At 43.4% G+C, this 23,311-nt stretch overlaps 2 protein-coding genes across 3 annotated transcripts in view; one reads left to right on the top strand and one right to left on the bottom strand.

The window, feature by feature from the left end:
* The first annotated feature begins 1,667 nt into the window (after positions 1-1,667).
* On the top strand, positions 1,668-8,391 carry myl6.L (myosin light chain 6 L homeolog). Of its 2 annotated transcripts, NM_001094104.1 has the most exon segments (7): positions 1,780-1,800; positions 2,088-2,115; positions 4,733-4,876; positions 5,088-5,261; positions 5,586-5,663; positions 5,858-5,899; positions 7,984-8,391. In NM_001094104.1, coding segments are annotated over 6 exon segments (456 nt in total). In that variant the 5' UTR covers positions 1,780-1,797; the 3' UTR covers positions 5,887-5,899; positions 7,984-8,391.
* A 3,586-nt stretch (positions 8,392-11,977) lies between these two features.
* Positions 11,978-23,311, bottom strand: part of smarcc2.L (SWI/SNF related, matrix associated, actin dependent regulator of chromatin subfamily c member 2 L homeolog) — a gene marked incomplete at its 5' end in the record, with an annotated part of 47,288 nt that continues 35,954 nt past the window's right edge. The window contains 6 exon segments of the mRNA NM_001091927.1: positions 11,978-13,515; positions 16,888-16,971; positions 17,119-17,440; positions 17,820-17,954; positions 18,490-18,644; positions 18,834-18,963. Of these exon segments, the coding sequence (NP_001085396.1) occupies positions 13,454-13,515; positions 16,888-16,971; positions 17,119-17,440; positions 17,820-17,954; positions 18,490-18,644; positions 18,834-18,963 (888 nt within the window). The 3' untranslated portion in view covers positions 11,978-13,453.

The raw sequence follows: 23,311 nt of genomic DNA, 5'->3' as shown, positions 1-23,311 counted from the left end.
AGGGACACTAATTTTAAGTTATCTTCCATTTTGCCTACTCCATTGGCTTAATAAGGGTAGAACTACATGGGCGACTTCAGTGCATTTCCAGCGCGGAACCAAAACGCAGGCGTCAAATCGGAAGCTATGGAAAATAAGTTAAGAAATACAAATGTCGGATCTTGATGCAGCATTCATCCGACAGAACACGACTGCAGATGCAGACAATCTGAAGCTATTGCTTCTGATTTGACGCGTGCATTTTGGTGACCGAAAACGGTGCCGGAAACGCACTAAAGTCAGCCATGTAGTTCTACCCTTAGCGTGTGCTGGACCTCCTGGCCAAATAAAATCTTCAGAGGGCCACCGTGCATAGCGGCCAACAATCGCAACCCCCACCCCTGCCACATGCGATTGCAAAAAAATGAATGTAGAAGAGCAGTGGGGAGGGGGATTTTAATGCTATAGGGGCATGACCCCTGTTCCCCATATCCACCGCAGAGTCTGCTTATTCTATAGTTACACCACTGGCCTACTCAGTAATTGTATTCGGTAGACAAGGGGTTAACATAGTAACATAGTAAGTTAGGTTGAAAAAAGACACACGTCCATCAAGTCCCCAGAAGGAGGCAAAAAAACCCATATGAAGCCTCTTCAATTTGCCTCAGAGGGGGAAAAAAATCCTTTCTGACTCATTAAACATTATTTGGACAGGTATTGGTGGGCAGAGCTAGATTTATAGGTAAGTAGCAAAGACGAGCTCCGCACAGCTGGGGACTGGGGTGCAATAAAAGGTGAAACGCTCGTGGGGAACCCCTGTGGGTAGTAAAATGGTAGCTGGTTAGTGACATGGGGACTGGGCCAGAGGGTGGCACTGGGGGACTGTTGCAGAATGAGTGGGTTGGGGTAAGTGTAAAGGGCTCGAGATCAAGTAGTTTTGGCTTGGGTGTCAATACTTTTCAGCCAAGTTCTGTTGGTGGGAGGGATGTTCATGGCTAATTGTGATTGTTGCACTAAAGAAGGGTCACATTGCTTCTCTGAAACTACAGTTATTTTAATAAGGATTTTTTAATTCTATAAGTACAATATGGGAATATGAATGGGACGTGCTATCTCAGTGAGCACCAAGTCATTTTTATGCTGAATGCATGTTGATAGGAGTTTACTCCATTAAGTATATGCCTGGAGCAGCATTTTTCTGACAATTTCATTGGCATGAAATATCTATTTCTCCAGGTGGGGTCATTATGGTGCCACTGGCAAAACTAATGGTGGCTCTTGGATTGTTATTAACAGCAGAGGATGTTCTCACTCATGTCAACATATCTGAAATGAATTTCCGGTGTCATGCAGCCATGGGCCACCTCAGACCCATATATGGACTGTGAGCAGCAGCCAGGAAGTCCCACTGGCAGGCGCATAGAACAGTTTACTTTTTCTAAACCAAAAAGTGTCTTTATATCCAGGGGGTTGTGTATTTAATTATGTTGGGCCTTCCTTGCAGAAACCACTTTAGAACTATAAACCAACAGTAAAATGTTACGTAGTGAAAGAAAATATATTATAATGTATACGGTCAATTCTATTTGTTGTACGAACCCATCGCATGCAGTACCCTTTATTCACCAGCAGAGAGCGCACGGAATAAAGACTTCGACGCTAAGCTCTTCCTTATTTTTTGCATTGGACGTTGATGGGGCTTGGGCTCATTTGATTGGTTGTCGATAAGTTGGGATGGGGCGATGACGCAGTTAGCGCTAGAAAGGTAACAAGCCGGGAGCTGCAGCTTACATTCCGGAAGGGAGAAGCCGAGGCAAGATGGTGAGGAAGGGCCGGGAGTTTCTGCTTAGGAATAGTCCAACGTGCGGCCTCCTAGTAGCTGATAAGACAGCAGTCTCTTATATATACATTATGTGAAGTCCGTGGGGTTGAATTAGTAATAACTGTAGGGCCGCACGTTGGTTGTGTCATTGTTAGTGAGGAGATTACGCAACGTTACAGGATTCCATTGACCTTGCGCTGTTACATTTAGCCCAATGCCGCTCTTATACGTGTAGCGGGCGGGGGAGGCTGTGTCTGTCTGATGCCTTGTCTTTCTCTTTCTACAGTGCGACTTTTCAGAAGATCAGATTATCGGTAAGTTCCCCAATTGCCACTTTCCTTGGGCTGGGCACTTAGTGATGCTCCCCCTATACTCATCATACTCATCACTTGTTCTCCTCTACTTCCTAATCCATTTCATCCCTGCGCCTCCATCTGTCCTTCCTCACCCTGTGTCTCTCCTCTCTCTCTTCTCAAGATTGTCTTTAGCCCAGAGCATCCAGATGGTAAGTGACTGTTCTGCCCCTCACACTAACTGCCATCTAACCCTAACTGCCATCTAACCCTTGCACTTATCCCCTCCCTACTCAACTTGTTCTCTTTTGTTTTTCTAATCTTGTGCTTTTCAACTGATCTGGGCAACCCTTTCCCTCCCAGATATTGTGCCCCTTATATACCAGCAGTGATTGGCTGCCTGTCAGATGTGGAGCTGTCTAGTTCAGTTGCCCCTCCCTGTCGTGCAGTGCTGCATGCTTCTCCCCATATCAAAGTTAGCCAGAGTGATGTGTTTCTTTGCTAAACTTTGGAATTGGCATGAAGTGCGTTGTTGTCTCTGCCCTAAATTCTGTTTAGTTACTTGCGTGAGCTGCAGGAAGTTGTACTAACTGGCAGTTGTGCAAGGCCGCACCATTCTTGCAGTTGCACAGCTGGGGGTGTTGTTGCAGAAGGCTCAGTAGTCTGATGGCTCAGGTGCACATCCCAGCACTACATGTAATTAGGGTTGCCCCCTGGATGGTATTTTACTGGCCAGTAAAAATGATGCTTGATGTCAATGTTATTAATAAGAAAAAACTGCAAGAATATAGGAAGGCCGGTATTCTTTTTCTAGAAAAGGTGTCAACCCTACATGTAATAGGCTTGTGTCAGAAGTCATGTCGTTTGATGCGTCCGAACTAAAGACGCCTGTGTGGGTTTAATGCAGGGCTCTGGGTGTGTTGGTGCACACAGTGTTTATGTTCCTACTGCACCTATATTGTTCTTTGACACACACTCCCTCCCTCTCCCCTCACAGTAAAATGGCTGCCAGGCTGTTCTCTGGATGCCTTATATGGTAACAAAGCCTCATTCTGAGTCTGTCAGTGCACAACTGTCAGCGGAGGAGGATGGGGCTGAGCTCCCTGCATTCCTGTCGGGCTATCTGCCTGCGGGCTGCATTATCTCTGCTTGGGTTGTGTGCTGCTTCTCTCAGTTGCTGCAATGTTGCCTCATATCTGATGTGGGTTCTACTGGGCTCGCTCTGCGGGAGATAAAGAGCAAAGTGCCCGGGAAATGATTTCCTCTAAAAGGAATCCAGCAGGAGGGGTCAGGTTAGGGATTGGCACAGGAAGGAAACTGCTGGGATCCCCCCCCCCGCTTAATTGCTTACAGTCTCCTCTAGCCAATAACAGTCTGTACCAGAATCTTATGTGATACTGACATTAGTATAGATCTTACAGCTGCACAACTAATATTGGTGGAAAATTATATCTATTGTATTGAATATTCTGTGCAGCAGAGTCCTGCTTCTTAACTTTAGTTCCCCTGATGTTGCTGTACAACAACAACAACCACCAATATATTGGCAATATTAAAAGGTTGGTCACCTCCCAAACACTATTTTTAGTTCAATTGTTTTCAGACTGTTCACCAAAAATAAAGACTTTTTTTCAATTACTTGTTTTAATGTTTCCAAAATCTAAGTTTAAAGTTTAATGTTTGAGTCTGGCAGCTCAGTAATTCAGGTACAGAATCTGAACTGTTACAATTTTGCAACATTTAGTTGATACATTTCTCAGCAGCATCTCTGGAGTATTAGCAACTATTGTATCAATTCTAACATCTCTCTTTAATGAAACTCAGAGATTCTGCTCAGCAGGCATAAAGATATAAGAAATATATCAATTTGGAACAGTTTACAGGGTCAGCGGCCCCCCCGCCCCATCCCAGAGCTGCTTCAGAATTTAGTTATAAAAATGAAACGTTAGACTTCAATATTAGAAAAACAGTCACTCATAGAAATAAAAAAGTAATACAGGCGTTTGTGAGTTCAGGTGGCTGCCAGGGGGCCCATGGAGGGTGATTCTGTGCTGTCTTCTTGGGATTATTAAACAAAGCTCCTGAAATGTTCTTGTCTTGTATCATTGCTTCCCAAACTGTGCTGTGACCCTGCAGTGTTGGCATGGGAACTTGTATGAACATTTATTAGCAGCTCTAGATATTCACCACTACATGTATAATTAATATAAGAAAGCAATGACAGAATATTGAGCCTGCATGCTTGAACTGGAAAAGGGCCTAAATCTTTATTTGGTAAATTCCAAAGCGTGCAAGTGGTTACTGCATGAGTGAGTGTCACCTTGTGATAGTGTTTTGTTAAAGCTCTGCCCTCGTCTGTGAGGCAATAGATCTGTCAATGCCCAGCAGGCCCAGACTGGCAATCTGTGGGTTCAGGCAAATGCCAGAGGGGCTGCTGTAAGTTGCAATAGACAATCACTATTTATTGGGCTGGTGGGGGGCTGTTTGCTCCTCTGTGGGCTTATGTAGAATCCCAGTTGGGTTGTGCAGCCCTGTGATTGAGCAGCCACTATTATATCACTAGGTGAGTTGCCATTCGGTGCTTTCTTTCCCAGCCATTCATGCTCTAAAATGATTTCAATCAATTTTTATGTGACAGACTTCAAGGAGTCCTTCCAACTATTTGACCGTGTCGGCGATGGCAAAATCTACTACAGCCAGTGTGGGGACGTCATGCGGGCACTGGGGCAGAACCCCACTAATGCCGAGGTGATGAAGGTTTTGGGAAACCCAAAGTCTGAAGGTGGGTGGAAATGACAAGGAATGAGTGCTGTCCTCCGTGCCATAATCCTGTATGGTGGGCAGTGTCCACTGTTTCTTTAATGTTGAAGGAGAGTGTCCCATTCCTTTGCTTATATTATATACACTTTTTCCTTTAAAAAGCTTTCTGTCAAACTATTGGCTTCAACTGTATGGCTGGAGTGCTAGTTATTTCTGTCTTTTCTTTCCTACAGACCTGAACACAAAGACCCTTGAGTTTGAACAGTTCCTCCCCATGCTGCAAGCAATTGCCAAGAACAAGGATTTGCCTGGACTGGAAGAATTGCTCGAAGGGTTCAAAGTCTTTGACAAGGAAGGAAATGGCTTTGTTATGGGCTCTGAGATGCGTCATGTCCTTGTTTCTCTGGGTAATAATGTTTTCAAAACTGTGTTGCTTGTTGACTCTCCCCCTCTGTTGTCCTCAGAATCACTGACTGGCATAGCATAACTGATAGCTTTTAGTAAGTCTTTCTCTCCTGGTGTGAGATGCCATTTAGCTCCCCATTGAATTGACAAAGCAAAACTGGACTCGCTATATAAGGCATCTAAGCTTATGGAGCACACTATGTATTCTCTGCTGGTGTTTTTCAGCTTGCAGAAGGCCTGTTGGGAAGCCCAAGCCCTACACTTGTTTGTGATGAAAGGTGTTTTATATCTGGTGTTATATATCGCTGAATTTGTCTGTTCCATAGGAGAGAAGTTGTCAGAAGATGAAGTAGAGACCCTTTTAAGTGCTCATGAAGATGCAAATGGCTCCATTAATTATGAAGGTGAGCAGTTGGCAGGCGTTTTGCTGTAGAAGTGTTTTATCTCCTTAATGAATGATATTGACAACCCATACTGGGCTTCTGAATTAGGAATGTTCTGGGGGTGTTACAGGGGTACAGCTGTAGTTTGGGTGGGAGGCCCCTTTGTGCAATATTGGTATATGATATCTTGTCTCTGATGATTTTCGTTCCCACAGAGTTTGTCAGGCAGATCTTATCTTCGTGACTTCACTCCGTGGGTATGCTGGTTCCTACTACTAGTTTCAGTATATTTGGCCCCGTTTTTCTCTTCTGGGTGCCCCTGGCCTGTCTGCATGTTCCTTGCTGTATGTAGGTAGCATTTAACAGACTGCTGCTAACTCAATATATTATTGCAGCTTATCTGGCTTGGCTAACGAGCGTCTTCGGCTGGTAGCCAGCTACTGTCTCTTAACTGACTGTGTTTGCGTAATTATATGTATTCATGTATGTGTGTTTGCTGTGCATTCTGGGACCATTTTTTTAGAACAGGTAGCTTCCTTCATCTGGAACTATAGTGACAAGTGACATGCCAATTATGTGAAATTTAGTGTCTTAAATGTCACTGTCAAATAATCTGAGCTGCATAATCTTCATTAACCTAGACTACAAACTGAAAATACTCTAAAAGATGGGCCATTCCTTTAAAAGGAATTGGCAACTATTATATTTTAAATTTATCACTCGTAATATTTGGTTGTGGCATGTGCTATATGGCCGTGACCAGTGGCTTGGCCGCAACATGTTTCTCACCTTGGCTGTTGTTCTCAGTCGCGTCAAGGTGCAGTGATTATTTTAGAATTCTTGACGGTAAGTTTTGGTTACAAAAAAGCAGATATACTGCCCAACAGAAACGCATGTGGGCTGCAAGTAAACATCACGGCAACTGAATAGCCAATCACAGCCCTTATTTGGCATCCCCAGGGACTTGTGTTGCTCCTCAACTCTTTACAGTTGAATGTGGCTCATGGGTAAAAAAAAAAGGGTCGGGGACCCCTGCTCTATAGATAGACTGCTCCCTAAACTCATTGGGGTAAATTTATCAAAGAGTTAAATTCCGCAGCTCTCAATTCATTTCTATGGGATTTTGAAAGGCGTATTTATCAATGGGTGAAAGTTTAAGTTCACCCTTTGATAAATACGCCTATAAAAATCCCTTAGAAATGAATGGAGAGTGGCGGAATTTCACTCTAGTGGCGGAACTTCACTCTTTGATAAATATACCCCATAGTGACCAGACAAGACAATGAAAGGTTGCAGTTATGGTATCAGAGGGCACAGTTATTCATGGAGGTAACCCAAAGGAATCCGTTCTTTGCTGAGAATATGTGATGAGGTTGAGCTGAATATGTTCCCTGCTGCTTGTGCAGATTGGAAATAGATCTGACGATTGCGTGTATAGCAGCTTCCTTCTGCTCCAGCATAGAACCCTTTTGCTTCTCTTGCCTCCAGACCTTAGCCCTGCTCTAGATGTTAGAGACCTTTTCTGGTCTTTCATGCTTTTGGCCGAAACTTCCATACTTCAGTCTTGAATTGATGCCATAACTTCCTGTTCTGCTGATTATGTAGACAAACTTGATGTTGGAGCATACCATTCTTAAAACATGTGGGGATTGGGTCTCCTGTGAGTGGGTTTGTCTTTTTTCCATGCAGTGCCATCTGGGTTCTTTGTTGGAGGAAACAGACTGGACTGCACACAGGAGCCCCATCCTTTCAGCAGTGGGTTGTGTACTGTGACTTGCTGTTTGACGGGACTTGTTGATTCTCCCTTAATTGGGGCACTTTATAAATGGATGGGGTAAACATCCCTAAGATGTCTGTAAAAAAAAAAAAAAAAAGGCATGAGCCCATTCAGTTGGGCTTATATAAACGCATGCATAAACACAGTATTTATTTCTGACATACCTGATTCCACAGATTGAAAGGAAACCAATTGTTTGGATGACTCTAAGCCAGAGGGTTGGGAAATGGTTCTTGCAAGTCACAGAGTATCCTAGTTCCCTTTCAACCTGTGTATGCAGTTATGTGTGCAAAAAATGTTGTTGGCAGTTTACAGTGTTTATGCACATTATTTTATGTCGGCCCAACTGAATGAGCTCGTAAACTAATCTAGAGGTGCCAAGGGAGCAAATGCCAGTTTCTGCAGACTTGGAGATCTCAGCATCCCACAGGAAGCTCTTACTGGACTTCTGCCACCGCTCCCTGGCCTAAACTATATAGACTGTGACAAACAGCTCGGTGCACATCCCATCTGCTGCCACTGCCACATGTTTGACATGTTTGTTTTTTTTTATATTCTTTACAGAACTTATCCGGACGGTGTTAAACGGCTGAAGTTTCTCCATAGTTCCTCTGCTCAGTGGGGATGAAGTGTGTATGTGGGGGGGAATTAGTTAATTTACTCCAACCGTTCACTAGAGTGGAATACAGTCTATGTAGCAAGTGCCTTTTCTGCTTCCTCGTCATCCAAGCCCCTTCTTTGCTCAGAAGTGATGAATTCTCATTCTTTCTATGACACGGCAGGAGAGGCCGAGAGCTACAGATTAAACGATCATCAGAAGAAATTGTGGCTAAAGAAGTTTTTGTATTCCCCCCCATACTCTTCCTTAATGCAGAAGTGTGCAGAGAAAGATAAATTATTTCAAATTTCTATATATCCCCCCTTCCAACCTCAAATAAACGGGAGTGATTTTTTTTTTTTTTTTTCAAAACATTTTGTGATTTGTTTTATTTCTCTTCACTGCGCTGTTACAACAGTAAAGTCGTTTTTATTCTCTTACTTAGATGGGTCAGGAAAAAAGTGGAAGGTTGAATGTAATAGGACTTGTGCTGAACATACTTTTAATTAAGTCATATCAATGAAATCTGTTAGTCCTTGCAATAGGCAAGTCACTTCCTGGTTCTGCCCAGTCATACAACTAACAGAGATATATAGAAATCGAGATATAAATATATATGGCATTTGACCTGTTTATCCTCCAATGTAAGAACTAAACACGTTGCATTCTACAGAGCGTATCTGCTGTGTAACCTGTTCCTTTTATTCAGCATAGGTTTTGGAATTACTGGCTTTAGGGTTAGTCCACACGAGGAGATTCGGGGAGATTTAGCCGCGACAATCTCCCCGAAATGCCTTTGCGTGTCTTCCCATCTGCTATAATGAAAAGTCGCCTGCGCTACAGCACGTGTGGCGCTTTGTTTTCCGAAGTTGCCTGAAGTTTTTATTTTTTTTTTTTAAAAAGGTACCCCCCCATCCCCTTCTTTACTAAAACAATTGTTCTTCAATATGGATGAAGAACTACAGAGCTAGACAATGGTTTTGGCTGCAGCACTTCCAGTCCCAGGTTCCACTGCAGTGATTTGCTACAGAGACCAGTGGCCCTGCTCCAGTGTTTATGAAGAAGCATTCAGCCACGACTAGGAGCAGAAGCATTTAAGATGGAAATGGTTGGGTTCAGAAGGAAGCAGGGGAACTGCTCTAAAAGTTCTTAACTGAGGAAATAATTTTAGTTGTCATTTGACTTCAAGGTTGTAGATCTAATTTGGCTCAATACTAAGGATTTGACCAAATCCTGCAAAATGTCCTATGTGATTGGTGCATCCCTGTAACCCTTTAAGGACAAGGTGACAGTATCTGTGCCTCCATACAGTTGTGGAAGCCCCTGTAGGTTGTAGCTGAAGTGCCTAATTAAGTAAGAGTAAGGCAGTCTAACATCCCGATTGGTTGATGCATTACACAAAATGACAATGTAAAAGGCCCAGGGTCAGTTTGTGGCATCTCCCTTTTCACTATACCTGTACTGACTAGAAAACACAGTTGTTCTAAATTTCACAGTGATCCTTAACTTATTGGCTCTGTATGCTGTTTGAATGCAAATACATGCTGTACAATTTCCTTCTGCAGCAGACAATAGTAAGTAGAAGAAAATAAATAATTTTATAGAGAATCATGGGTACTATGGAATCTTCAGACTTTAACTTCCACCTATACAAATGATGTTTGGCTGCATAAGAAAAATATTAAATACATTTTGCTATTTATCTTCCATGTTACTTTTTTCTGTGGTTTGGTAGGCTTAACTGGCCATATACAATGGTTGATAAAAGCAGTTAACTTGGCCCCTCCAGACCATGTCTTCAGCTTATTGGCCATTTTAGGGAGGCCCTCTGTCGTCTGGATGATGTTCAGTTGGGCAGGCTGTTCAGACAAAATGGCAGCCGGAGATGCTACATACTGGGCCGGACAATGGCTACACTGCAGTATTACAGCTTATCCCAGAGCAGCTTTCACATGAGACATACGGTACTGCAGGAGTGACATTGCATCGCCATGACTAGCTTCATTAATAAACATGTTTATCAGCTGAAATAGAAATGTGGTTAGTTTTTAGGAGCAAGAAGTGGCCGCTTTATCTTCCTGTTCTTTTCATTTTACACTGAGTCCCTGGATCCACTGCACAGGCAGGCAGCAATATAAACAGATCCAGACATTCTTTCCTTCTTCTCAGCAGCCACCTAATAAGGACACGTTTACCTCTCCACCCCCACCCCATCTTCTCCATGACACGGAGGATCCCATTGTCATTCTTACATGGTTCTCATACTTTCTTACACAGTTCCATAAACAGCCCTTTTAGGGCAGAGACACATGCTCAGATTCGGGGAGATTAGTCGGCCATCGACAAATCTCTTCTTCGGGCGACTAATCTCCCCGAACTGCCTCCCGCCGGCTAGAATGTAAATTGCCTGTGGGATGACAATTGGTGAGCTTCGTTTTCCAAAGTCGCCCGAAGTTGCCTCCGAAGTGCTCCGAGTGCCATCCAGCCGGCGATTTCAATTCTACCCCGTGGGAGGCAGTTCAGGGAGATTAGTCGCCTGAAGAATAGGAGATTTGTTGCTGGGCGACTGAATCTCCCCGAATCTGAGCGTGTGTCTTCCCTCATAAAGAAGCCCCACTACGCCCTGTTTCCCATACACACTAGCAATGGGTTCAGCAGCAATTAGGAATTCTGATCAGTGCCACACTCCTATAAAGACCGAAATACACACACACAAAGTAGATGGCAACACTCGTAGCGTAGCAAAAAGTGAAATCCTGTGTTTATTGTAGATGTATTTAACAACTGAATAATGTAAACAAAATGGGAAAAAAGTTTTGGGAGTAGGCGAACCCCCTTTCCTTAAATGATGAGTGAACAAGTCACCTCCAAAGTTTGGGATAGAAACACTATAAACCATGCTCAATGTAAAACCACTCTCTGACTAGCAAGATGGTGTCTGGCCATGACACTGGCGAGCGCTTGAGAGAGTGAGAGTGGGATCAGCATTCACTAATGCCCAGGCCACTGATCAATAGCAGGACCAGCAAGAAAGAGACGGAGCTTCACGGTACATGACTTCAAGCCTAATCACTTGTTGGACTTTAGCTGCCCTTGAGATGAGCAACAAGCAAGACCCTTTTGTTTTTATAAATAGAATAATGACCAGTTTTTGTTACAAACCAGCTCAGGGGGGAGTCTTCTTCCCACCACTTATACACTTAAAGGGATCCTGTCATCGGAAAACATGGTTTTTTCAAAACGCATCAGTTAATAGTGCTACTCCAGCAGAATTCTGCACTGAAATCCATTTCTCAAAAGAGCAAACAGATTTTTTTATATTCAATTTTGAAATCTGACATGGGGCTAGACATTTTGTCAATTTCCCAGCTGCCCCTGGTCATGTGACTTGTGCCTGCACTTTAGGAGAGAAATGCTTTCTGGCAGGCTGCTGTTTTTCCTTCACAATGTAACTGAATGTGTCTCAGTGGGACATGGGTTTTTACTATTGAGTGCTGTTCTTAGATCTACCAGGCAGCTGTTATCCTGTTGTTAGGCTGCTGGGGGTGAAGGTAGGGGGGTGATATCACTATAACTTGCAGTGCAGCAGTAGAGTGATTGAAGTTTATCAGAGCACAAGTCACATGACTTGGGGTAGCTGGGAAATTGACAATATGTCTAGCCCCATGTCAGATTTCAAAATTGAATATAAAAAAATCTGTTTGCTCTTTTGAGAAATGGATTTCAGTGCAGAATTCTGCCGGATTAGCACTATTAACTGATTCATTTTGAAAAATTTTTTTTTTCCCATGACAGTATCCCTTTAAGCCTTCAGGTTTTGTCCCAGATATGGTTTATCAGAACAAGTTCTAGGAGCAAGTCACAAAACATAAAATAAATACATATACACAGAGATTTTGATGATCAGCAAACACGGTTCAATCCCACAAGCAAAAGAAAAGAAACTTTTGAAAGTCCAGGAAAGGCAATGTACATTTTGAAGATTTTAATGCCCCGTGCCCTGGGGGAAGGGGTTAAGATGCACAGACACAGGATAAGGTACAGGTCACATGAACAGAGTCAACACATCAAGATGGCGGAACGCCAGTCCTAGTTTCTGAATATACTCCCCTCAGAAGGGCACGGATCTCACCATTCCAAAACCTTCCAGCCAATACATTTACAGGGGGCAGGTAGTGCTCACTCCTCTAACAGATAAAATCATGAATGTTAAAGGGAGTTACCAATGGATATTAGCAGCCACCCGTGTCTCTATAAAGTGCACTCTGCTCTCCTTTTCCTGGCCAACATATTTCAAATATAATTCAAAACTATAAAAAAACAAAAACAGTTGATATAGTTAAAAGCTAAAATATGTTACTAATAGTGCACAGTGGTGCGAGACATATCACTTCCCCGGGTCCTTACTCACCAGGGATAACGTATCTCACAGACACAAACTGCTCACTCAGCTATATCAGTGCCTTTCTCCTTACACAATCCATCACAACTCCTTCATGAAATAAAACAAAAACACTGAGAAAGAGATTTGATGAGAGAGCCTCTGACAGATATAAAATGACACCAGTAAAAAACAGGCTTTCCGACCGTTACTAGCTAAATGTTGCCATCTTAGCAGTCATGAACATAGTCTGTTTATAACTGATCCATTTAAAAGCATTATATAGGTTAAAACCATAAAAAAGAAACAAAACAAAATACAAATATTTTTTTGAATGCCGAGGGCAGTCTGATACTGGTCAATGGGAGACATGAAGCAAACAAGCGCTGTACTCGGGGTTGTGGTTCTTCCAATATGGTGACAATACTTTTGCAGGTTACTCTATAATAATGTCGATGCTTCTTAAGGACAGTCACACAACAAATGTCAGTCCTGTTCCTTCAGTGACTCCATCCATTCTCATCCCATGCTCCACTGACCAGGCAAGTTACTGTAGATAAGCGCTGCCCAAACAGAGCTCCACTACCCAGATGCCAACCTCTAATGCCCCAACCAACTCTACATTCTGCTTTGTATGGCATCAATTTCAAATAATCTGTAGTCAGATAATCAATAAATCTGTCCAACATGTGGAGACGTTGGACTGGTCTGTTGCAGGTAAACGTCCCACCCAGTGAACTTCTGAACCACTTGAGAAAATGTTGTTTTTTTTGTTATTGTAACCTTCATACAAAAAATGCTGCTTTTTTTCATTAACAATTCAGAATTTTCTACATTTACACCTGAGACTTCATGGTGTAGATCAGTGAGCAATAACCAAAGGAACGACGGAGATGAGGCAAATGAGGAACACTTGCTCTTTGGGGGGGCTGGGGTTTGTGTGACTCAAGCAGTTTGGAAGGTGATGGTGACAAACATTGGGACTGAACACAAGTAGATGAATGGAAGAACTCCATCTCCCTTCTGCTCCTTTTCCAAAACTCCAGACAGAGAGGCTACGGCTGGGGCTGGGCCACTGTGTTTACAATGGAGTCTGGAGGCAGCGGTGTTGCAGGGTCTGAAAGAGAAATATAACGTTAAAAGTAAATGTGCAGTCAACTTCCTTCCATAGTCTGGTTACTCTTCTGGAATAGGTGCAAGTTATTTCTGAACCAGACGTGAGGATTTAGGAAGGAGAAATGAGGTGAAAAATGAAACACTGTGAAAAGAAAGGGACACTATTAGAAAGTGTTACATGGAGCTACCCATGCTGCTTCCTACGACTATGCACCATGATGGGAGCTCGAGCCACCATAAAGCTCACATTTGTACAAGTGTTGGGGGCTTTACCAAAAGACACTTCCCTTGCAACGGGGTTAATATATAAATAGAGAAAAAAATGAAGCCCACCAAGCTGAGCTGAGTCCAAGGTGATTTATTTAGCCCATATACACCTGTAACAAGAGCTTTGCAATGACTTATGTAAAACTGCCTGAGATACACAAGCTGTTAATGGCTCTGAAATACCAAAATGTTTAAATCTGCTCAAATACGTACTAGTGAGCATTTTCAGGCCTATAAATTTCTGTAGCTGCTGTGTCTCATGTGACATTAGTCATAGTTACAGACAGTAGCCAAGGAACATGGTGATTTATATTGATTTTGAAAACCTTATTTCCACTTCTTTGATAACAGGTATCATTGGTTGTTGGACTTTTTCCATTCAACCAACCCTTGGGGGCCCAAATTTGGTCAGTACCCCCATATACAGAGAGAGGAAAACATTAGGTTTCATTTATTCTCCATAGTTTTTACCCCAACTGGTCTTAAAGGAGAACCAAACCCTTTTTATTAAAATCCCCTACCCACATAGACCCCCTCCCTGCTTCCCCCCCCAGCCTAGGTGTTATCCTGGGTAAATGCCCCTAACTCTTTACTTACCAATTGGTGCAGATTCAGGGTATCTGAGTTCACAGAGTTCATCTTCTCTTCGGTAATCTTTGGGAAGAGAATGGCGTGTTGGCGCATGTGCAGTTGGCTCAATCTGCAGGTCCCGAACAACTGTGCATGCCCTGAAAGCAACGGAAATTGCCGAAGCGCAGGAAGAAGACCCGAAGATTACCGAAGAGAACAAGATGGCGTCTGTGAACTCTGAGGGTAGGGGGTTTTAATAAAAAGGGTTTGGTTCTCCTTTGGCCCTCAGCCCCTCCTCCAGTCCCCTCAAGAAAGTCAGCGCCACAGTATGGGAAACAGTGGTCTGAAATCCTTTTATTCTTTTATAATACACAAGAGCCATAAACATCCTGTAAATAATATCATTATAAATGGACCTTAGTGATGTCATCGGTTATAATCGGAGCTTAGTGATATCATTTCTGTCACATGACTCACTGAAACTTCTGTATTGTAATAAATAAAGTACCACTTTAAATAAACACTTGCCTCGTGTTTTTATGGTCCTTGGCAACTTATAATATCCTTATATTTTACAAGAGGGGCTACTGTATTCACTATATATCGTAACCTTCCATATATACTTTATATATTTTAGTACCTTCTTCTCTTCTCTTCCCAGGCTTTAAAGGAATAATTCAGAAGTCCTGGCTTATAAACGGCTATACAATTAACTTCCTGCAATGGAAGTAGAATGAAATATACTCCCTTATACTTCAAAATATAAATCCACACAACTAAATCTATATCATTCCCAACTTGTTCTAATAAAGTAAACATTTCCCTTTGGCTATGAGCCCCTTCCTCTGAGGGTGGCAGAGGGAAATTTGTAAAGGGGTCTGTGTGTCTCAGGAGAGTTAAAAAAGGACTGGACATTTGTTTATGTGATAGTCCCTCTGCAGCCAGAAACCAACCAAACATGGTAATAACGGGATCCACCATAAATGTCTCTAAAAGGCCTAGAGGGGATTTCTGGAACGTCTGTTCCCCCACAGAACCCCAGCGACATGCTCTCAGCTCCACCTTGTGGAAAATTCCATGTAAACATTCAGAGTTAATGTACTTTTTAGGAATGGTCTTAGGTTAAAGTGGTTTATACATGGTTAGTGCAATGTATAATGATGTAAACTGAAATCTGCACTTATCTTTATCATACATGTTTTTTTTTGTTATTAAAAGAGAACTAAAGCACAGAAAACAAGTTCTAGGCATTTTACATCCAGTGTCGTTTAATAAAAGGGTAAAATGGGCAACTCCCCAGGGCCCACTGTGTGTTTCATAACATTCCCTGGTTGTTTTTATCCAACTACACATACTACCATACCTGACTTCTGGCCACGAGATCTCCCAATATTATAACCCCCTCTCCTGCCACCGTCCTGCCAAAAACGTTTGTACTATGGTGGAAGGCCTGCTGATTGACAGTAACAGAGGGCAACCATGTGCGGATGTCTCACATAACAGAACATTACCTGCTTTGCGGCTCTCTAGGTTTCCACTGATTGGTTACCAGGCAGTAACTTTGGGGGGGAGGCATGGGTCATAACTGTTGCTTTTGAATCTGAGCAGAATGCTGAGGATCAATTGCAAACTCACAGAACATTTATGTCCCATGTTGCCCCCCTTCAAGTCCCTGACAGAGAGCGAAAAAGCAGGAAGTAATGTTCTGGCTATTATGTTAGACATCCAGTCACTCCAGCCTTTATACATTACATTTTTGGCTAACTAACTATATTAGAAACATTTGTTATTTTGCACAGCCTATCTATCTAACCAGTTTTTATTTTTACACTGAACTGTTCCTTTAAGCTTTAGTTCTCCTTTAAGGCTCATGCTTTCCTTCTCTTTTACCTTCATATTTGGAAGCATCCCTCTAAGCTATGTAAGAATACACTAACATGACATAGCATGCTACAAGACTAAAAGCTTGATGTGGGGATCCAATACTTATGCTAACAGAATATTCCAGCTTTTGATATTCCATAAGAATTGTTACTAACACAACACAAAGTTACATTCATTTTGAGTGCTATGGAATTTAAATATCACAGTTTAGATTTATGTTATGTTCAAGATTTCATGGGATTTACACTTCTCATCAAACAAAATTCTTCAGCTCTGAGCTTGAATTCTTTGCAATACCAAATACACAGGGAAACCTCTGACCCAACCCAAATTCTTTAACTGTTGATAAGCTCACCTGGCACAGGACTGGTAGTGAGGGCGGCCCCGCCCTGCATTGCGGCTACGATGGCTGGGCTGTGTGTGACAGCTGAACCAAGATTGGACGGCAAGTTAGAAGCTGAGGAAACCATAATGGAAGGGTTATGTGGGGTAAGGGGGCCCCCACTGACCCGACATGCTGCAGGGGGAAAGGTGCCATGCATGGGATGGTGAGGAGCATACAGGTTAGTTGGTGGATTGTGATGAACAGAGTCAACTAATTCACTACCCAGATTATACTGGACAGGGAAGTGCATGCTGGGGTGATGATTACCGGGCACCGGTGGCTGGGCAGGAACCAGTACTGCTGATGAAACCAGTGGGGTAGATTGTGATTGGCTTGTATATGTGCCAGAAGCTGCAGGAGAGAAAAAGCAAATAAAAACAAAATGAACTATAACAAATAGAAAAGGGGATGCGCAAAGGGAATGCTTCAATTATAATAATAACAACTGATGTAGTTAATCCATACAGTGCTGGGGAAGTTTGCTACCAAGATACTCACGTTGTGATGGGCTGGGCTGTGTTCCAAGTTGCTGCTGCTGACTACTGGCCGGTGGCTGTGTGGATGGTGCTGAAGGCTGAACCAGACTTTCAGCACTGCTGGCTGAGCTCACCGGGGCTTGAATCAGTGATGACTGTGGCACTGGAATGGTATGGCCAGTGGGTGGCACAGGTTGGCTACTGGAAGTGGTCTGCTGCTGCTGCTGATGTTGGCTTTGGATCTGCTGGAAGTGCTGTTGACGGGCTCGTATCTCAGCATATTTCAGTTGCTCCATGTGAAAGTTCTGCCTATCAGCTAGAAGCTGCTGTCTCTGATATTCCAGCTGGAAAATGGAAAACCTTTAATCAAAAGCAATATTCACAACAAGAAAAAGGAATGAAGATGCCCTTTCTTTTGTTTTTAGCAGTTTCTGAAATATCCAGTTCCTTTCTTTTCTAGGGGACAAAAGTACTGTGCTGTACCGCCCCATTAATCAGGAAAATGGACACCAAGGAAAGTGAAACTCCTGCTGATGCTAAACTTTATTCCCTGTCTGGCTTCTCCCTACAGTTTTGTCTCACCAGAAAAAGAGAACAGCTGGCATCATCTCATACTGCACTTCCCAGTAAAATCAGTCTGCCAAAAGATTTACAGGGAACTCGTTATTCCCATCGATTTCATTTAGGTGTATCAAGTTCCCCCTCTTTTATACTGCCACCTACCGCCTCCCTTTCTCTGTCCATGATGGTCTCCAACTCTTCAAAATGTCTCAGTTTGATTTCTAGCTTCTTCATCTGAGTTTCCACCAGAAGTGCAACAAGTGATTTTATCTTCCTTTCTTCCACTGCTGCCAAATGCTAAGGAGAGAAATGAAAATAACATAAATGTGCAATCTTTACACTCATGCTACAGAGTTCCTGTTTAGAATGAGTTAGGCATATAAACCATAACAAAGAATACAATGAACACATATAATTACACTGTACTACCAATCAATCTCAGTACCTTGTACCTAGCTACAGCTGTATGAAACTATATTGTTTGGTAATCAAGAACACTATAGTGAAATTTCGGGGGGTTGTATTATGGTATAGGCATGAAACACCTCATTCTAATTTGACAAACTTAAGAACAAAGGCTCTTATTTACATCAAATGACTGTATTATGCAAACCATAACAACTAAGACTACTCCTCTGGAAGACTTATACTAGCAACATTTTCTTAAAGATTAGAAATTTTGAAAACAATGTTAACATATTTTGCTACTTTCAGTAGTAACATTACACCAGACTGAACCATTTTTAACGTGCTTTTGATATCAAAGCTACTGTAACTGAAAAATAAAAACAAGGTCTAGCCTGAAAAGTATCACTATGCTAACAATACTCACCTTGGCCTTTACAGCAGCAGCAGCTAGAGCCGCCGCAGCAGCTGTAGAAAGGTTGCCTTCTCCAATATCTCTCTCCACCTTGTTCTTTAAATCACCCTCTTCCTTTTCTGTCTCCTCAACTCCTTCCTTGCTGTCAGTGACCTTCTCCCCATCAGCTGAACAAAAAGGAACTACTTATTGTGTTTTCAGTGGATATAAGCACATTTCACAAATCTGTAGAGGTATGTCCATACTATTGTCTTCTTCATTAAAAAGAAATCACAGATTGCACTGCTATATACTCCAGTAGCTGAATGTTCAACATCTAATGCTCAGCACAATAAGTACATTATTAACAGACCTACCCATGTCAATATCACTTTTCTCAGATTCTTTGTCAGTGTCTCCATCTTTGCTTTTTTCTTCCTCTTTCTTTGCTACTTCACTGATTTTCTCCTTACCCTCATCTTCGGGGAGTGTTTCACCGGGTGAATCCTGATACACAAAGCAGTGGTGTCAGTTTCTCATTGCACATAACTGGAAGATGTACAGAGACTTATGTTTTTGCTCCTTGAAGTAGTGACTTATTTAAACACATGAGGCATTAAAGCTACAAAGGCAGTTTATTTCTAACAGATTAGCCACAATAGTGCAAGCTAGAACGCCATTTTTATTCTTTAGAATGCTTTACCATACCGGAGTAAACAACTCTAGAACTCTCTCTGTTTGTTTACGATAGCAGCTGGCATATTAGCTTGCTGTGACATCACTTCCTGCCTGAGTCTCTCCCTGCTCACTCATAGCTCTGAGCTCAGATTACAGCAGGGAGGGGAGGAGGGAGGGAGAGAGAGAGGAGGAAACTGAGCATGCTCAAGCCCTAGCCCTGGTGGTTTATGCTGTACACAATAGAAAGAAAAGCAGTGATTCTTTTGACAGAGGACTCAGAGCAGCATTACTTTGAGGGTTTACTAGAGTATTCATATAGACCTTTCTGATAAAGCTTACTTAGTTTTAACCTTTCATTTTCCTTTAACATGCACCAACAGCTCATTAGAACAAAAGACCAGTTAATCCACTTTAAAATTGTATACGATGTTTATCTTATTTCCCACACGTAATTTATTTCAAATAGGGAAACGTCCTGAGATGTGGGGCCAGAAGTGAAAGGTTTATACAAGACTGTCCTCCTGGTCAGAGCTATTGACAGGAAGTGCTCCAGTTCCCTGCTGATATACTGGCTTTGCCAAATCGTATGTATCCAAGAGTATGTTAATTATATGTAATTTATGCTCTGTTACCTAACACAAACTTCTGTGCCCTGCTGCTATTTTATGCCAAGAAATTGGTTGTGAAGACATGGATGGGCGCTTCTTTGCCAACTCTTGCCAGATAGAAAGGCCATGTGAATAAACATCTACATCTATCTGACCTAAGATACATATATCTGACCTAATATGGGGCACCTGAATGTTTGAACTACATTCTTTATGCTAACGGACACTCATTATTCCTTATTTTCTAGTTATTAAAGGAACAGTAACATCAAAAAATAAAAGTGTCTAAAAGAAATTAAAATAAATAGATTTTTGTACTTACCGGTAAATCCTTTTCTCTTGTCCTACATTGGGGGACACAGGCACCATGGGGATGAAGATCCTGTTGCTTGGAGAAAGGACACTAAAAGGTTAATGTGGCTCCTCCTCCTCCTGCTCTGGGCTTCATCCCCTCCTACCTCCTCAAGCCTCAGTTTTCTGACCGAAGAAGAGATGACAAGCCCTACCTATTGCCCATGTGAAGAGAAGGAGCACCTCCCCAATGCAAGCTAAGCACGGTATGAACCACCTGCTGTTTGAACTCAATCTAAGGTCTCTCGGCTGAGAAAATCTGCTATCCAATTGTCCACTTCTGGGAGGGCCACTTGACTCCTTGTGCCTCCTGTGGTTGATGTAAGCCACCACTGTTACATTGTCTGACTGTATTCTTACAGGTAGATCTCAAAGTATCTGTCTGACCAGTGGAGCAATAAGAGGTGGATTGCTCTTAATACCAGGATGTTGATGGGGAGTAGTTGTTTTCTGTGACCAAAGTCCCTACACTGTTAGGTCTTCCAATACTACTCCCCAACCTTGTAGACTGGCATCTGTTGTGATGACTGTCCACTGGTGACTATCCACTGGTGATTGGGGAAGGTTTTTCCTGACCGAAATGTTGTCGGTCGAAGCCACCAATTGATTAAGGTTCAAACTAGTTCTGATAGGGGAATCCTGCGGTTTTGGTCCTCTCGGTTCCTCCTCTGGTGTTGGAGTATCAGTCTCTGTAAGGCTCTGGTGTGGAGCTGCGTCTATGGAATCGCAGGATTACACCATAGTCTCCAGCACTCTCATGGCAAATCGTAAAGGTACCTCATCCGCTTTCTGCAGAACTGACAGGAGCCCCTGCATTGAGGTGATCTTGGATTGGGGAAGGAAGGCTCTTCCCACTGAAGAATTTAGGACAAGCCCTAAATAATCTGTATTCTGAGAAGGTATGAGTCGAGATTTTTGGAAGTTTTTCTGCCAGCCTAACAGAGTTAGTATCTGCATCACTGTCTGGAGATGAGTTGCGGCCAGTGCCATGGAACGGGCCTTTACCAGTAGGTTGTCCAGGTATGGTATGACACTCACTCCCTGCAGTCGCAGGTCCTCTAGAGCCACAGGCATGACCTTGGTGAATACCCTTGGCGCGGAGGATAGTCCGAAGGGGAGTGCCACGAATTGCCAATGTTCTCCTGCCCTGAAAAACGAAGGAACCGGTGGTGGTTGGGATGTATGGGGACATGCAGGTGTGCATCTTTGATGTCAATCACCACCATGAAATCCTCTAAGTCCAGGGACATTAGGACTGACGATGGATTCCATTTAAAGTGGCGCTTCTTTCAAGGTAGTTTAGTGCCTTTAGGTGTAACACTGGGCAAAAAGATCCGTAATTTTTAGGTACCATAAACAGGTTTAAGTAGAAACCAAAACCCCTTCCCCTTTGAGGGACTGCATGTACTACCCCGGAGGCGGTCAGGGCATGTAGAACCCCGTGGAACGCTGAGTGCCTGGGTTCTCCGGTACGAGTGAATTCTATGAGATAGCCCTGGGATATGATCTGTAGGACCCAGGGGTCCAGAACTCTCTGCTGTCACACCTCCCAAAAGTGAATTAAGCGTCCGCCTAAGGGTAAGCTTTTGGGGGTGGGCACCTCCTCATGCGGAGGCTGTTGGTCCTGTATGGGCATAGGTGCAGCTCTACCTCCTGACCAAGAAGTGCTCTCCCTTGACTGGAATCTGGGGCAGGTTGGAGCTTGTTGTTTTTCATGTTGGGACCTTTGTCTCTGATTTTGGCGAAAGGGACAAAAAATGCTCGCCTTTTGAAGGTAGTCCTTTTGGGTCTGTTTTGTGGAAGTAAAGTGCTCTTGCCTCCTGTAGCTTGAGAAATTATCTTCTCTAGTTCAGCGCAGAAATTTTTTTTCCGAGAAATGGGAGACCAACCAGAGACCGCTTTAAGGTAAGATCTGCTGACCAGTTCTTTAGTCAAGGGAAATGTCTGGCTGCAATGGATTGTGCCAAAGACCTTGCGTCGAGCTTAACCGCGTCCAGGGCCACCAGCAAATATATGTGTTTGTGTCCGCTATCTGAGCTAGAAGGAGGACTGTGGAGGGGCCTTCTGAGCCAATGAGTTGGGCCACCTGTTCCACCCAAACCTCCATTGCCCTGGATACCCATGTGGTGGCAAAATAGGTGAAATCGCCTTGCAGAAACCCTCAAGGCGTTTGTTGATAGGATCCTTGAAGGAAGCCGCATCGTTACTGGAATGGTGGTGGTCTTTGACAGTCTTGAGACTGGTGGGTCCACTGCTGGGGGTGAAGACCAGAGGACTTCTTTTGACTCTTGAAAATGTTTTTGGTTGGCTCTGCTCAAGGCGGGGTGTCTACTAGACATAGTGCCTGTAATACTGCCTGAATCAGGCTCTCGACCTCTCTTTGTGATCTAGGAGCATCCTGATCCTGATCGGATTCATCTCCGGATAGGATCTGTCCCTCTTCCCCTGATGCCTCTACCTGTTCATCAGGCGATACAGGTGGGGAAAGGGGAGCTCGCTTTGTGGCCGACTGCTGAGTGACCGGTCTGTGAGGCTGTGTAGATAGGTGCTGTAGGACCTTATCTAGAGTCTCTGGTATTCTGGCTAGGTTCTGTAGACCCGCTAGAGATAGAGCACGCCCGTGAGGTGCGTGCACAATGACAAGACGCAGCGCCAGATAGTGACGCAAAAGGACGCTGGGAAATGGCGCTGGGAACCCGGGAAGGAAGGTAAATATGTGGTTACAGGTGCAAGAGGGAGAAAAGGATAGAAGAAGCTGTGTCTTATTCCCCCTGTAGGGAATTCTCTGTCAGAAGTGAAAGTGAAACAACTAAATGCATAGGGAAATCTCTGTCAGAGAATAGCAGTGAAAGTGAAACTAAATGCCTTTTCTGCAGAGCTGACAATGCAGCAAATAATGGGGGGAGGGAGGAGGGAATCGGCTTACCTCCTCGTGCCAGCCAGGAATGCTCAATAAAAGGTGTACCCTCCGTTGTGGCTACTGGTGCAGCCTCCGGGGAGCGGGAACCAGTTGCCCAGGGTAGTGTGGGGGGAGCCCCCAGCCTGCAGCCTCCATAGAGCGGGAAGGCTACAGAGCATCTTCAGATCAGAAGTCCTTGGCTGGAGGGGTTCTGGAAAAGAAACACTGACCCCCAGTAGTGGCATGATACTGAAATCTGTACCATTGCTCCCAGCCACGAAGTGTCCGTCCTCCTTCTGAGGACACTAAAAGAAACCTG

The sequence above is a fragment of the Xenopus laevis genome, chromosome 2L, assembly GCF_017654675.1.
Source record: "Xenopus laevis strain J_2021 chromosome 2L, Xenopus_laevis_v10.1, whole genome shotgun sequence".
NCBI classification, from domain to species: Eukaryota; Metazoa; Chordata; class Amphibia; order Anura; family Pipidae; genus Xenopus; species Xenopus laevis.
This window is presented reverse-complemented; position numbering and strand designations above follow the sequence as displayed.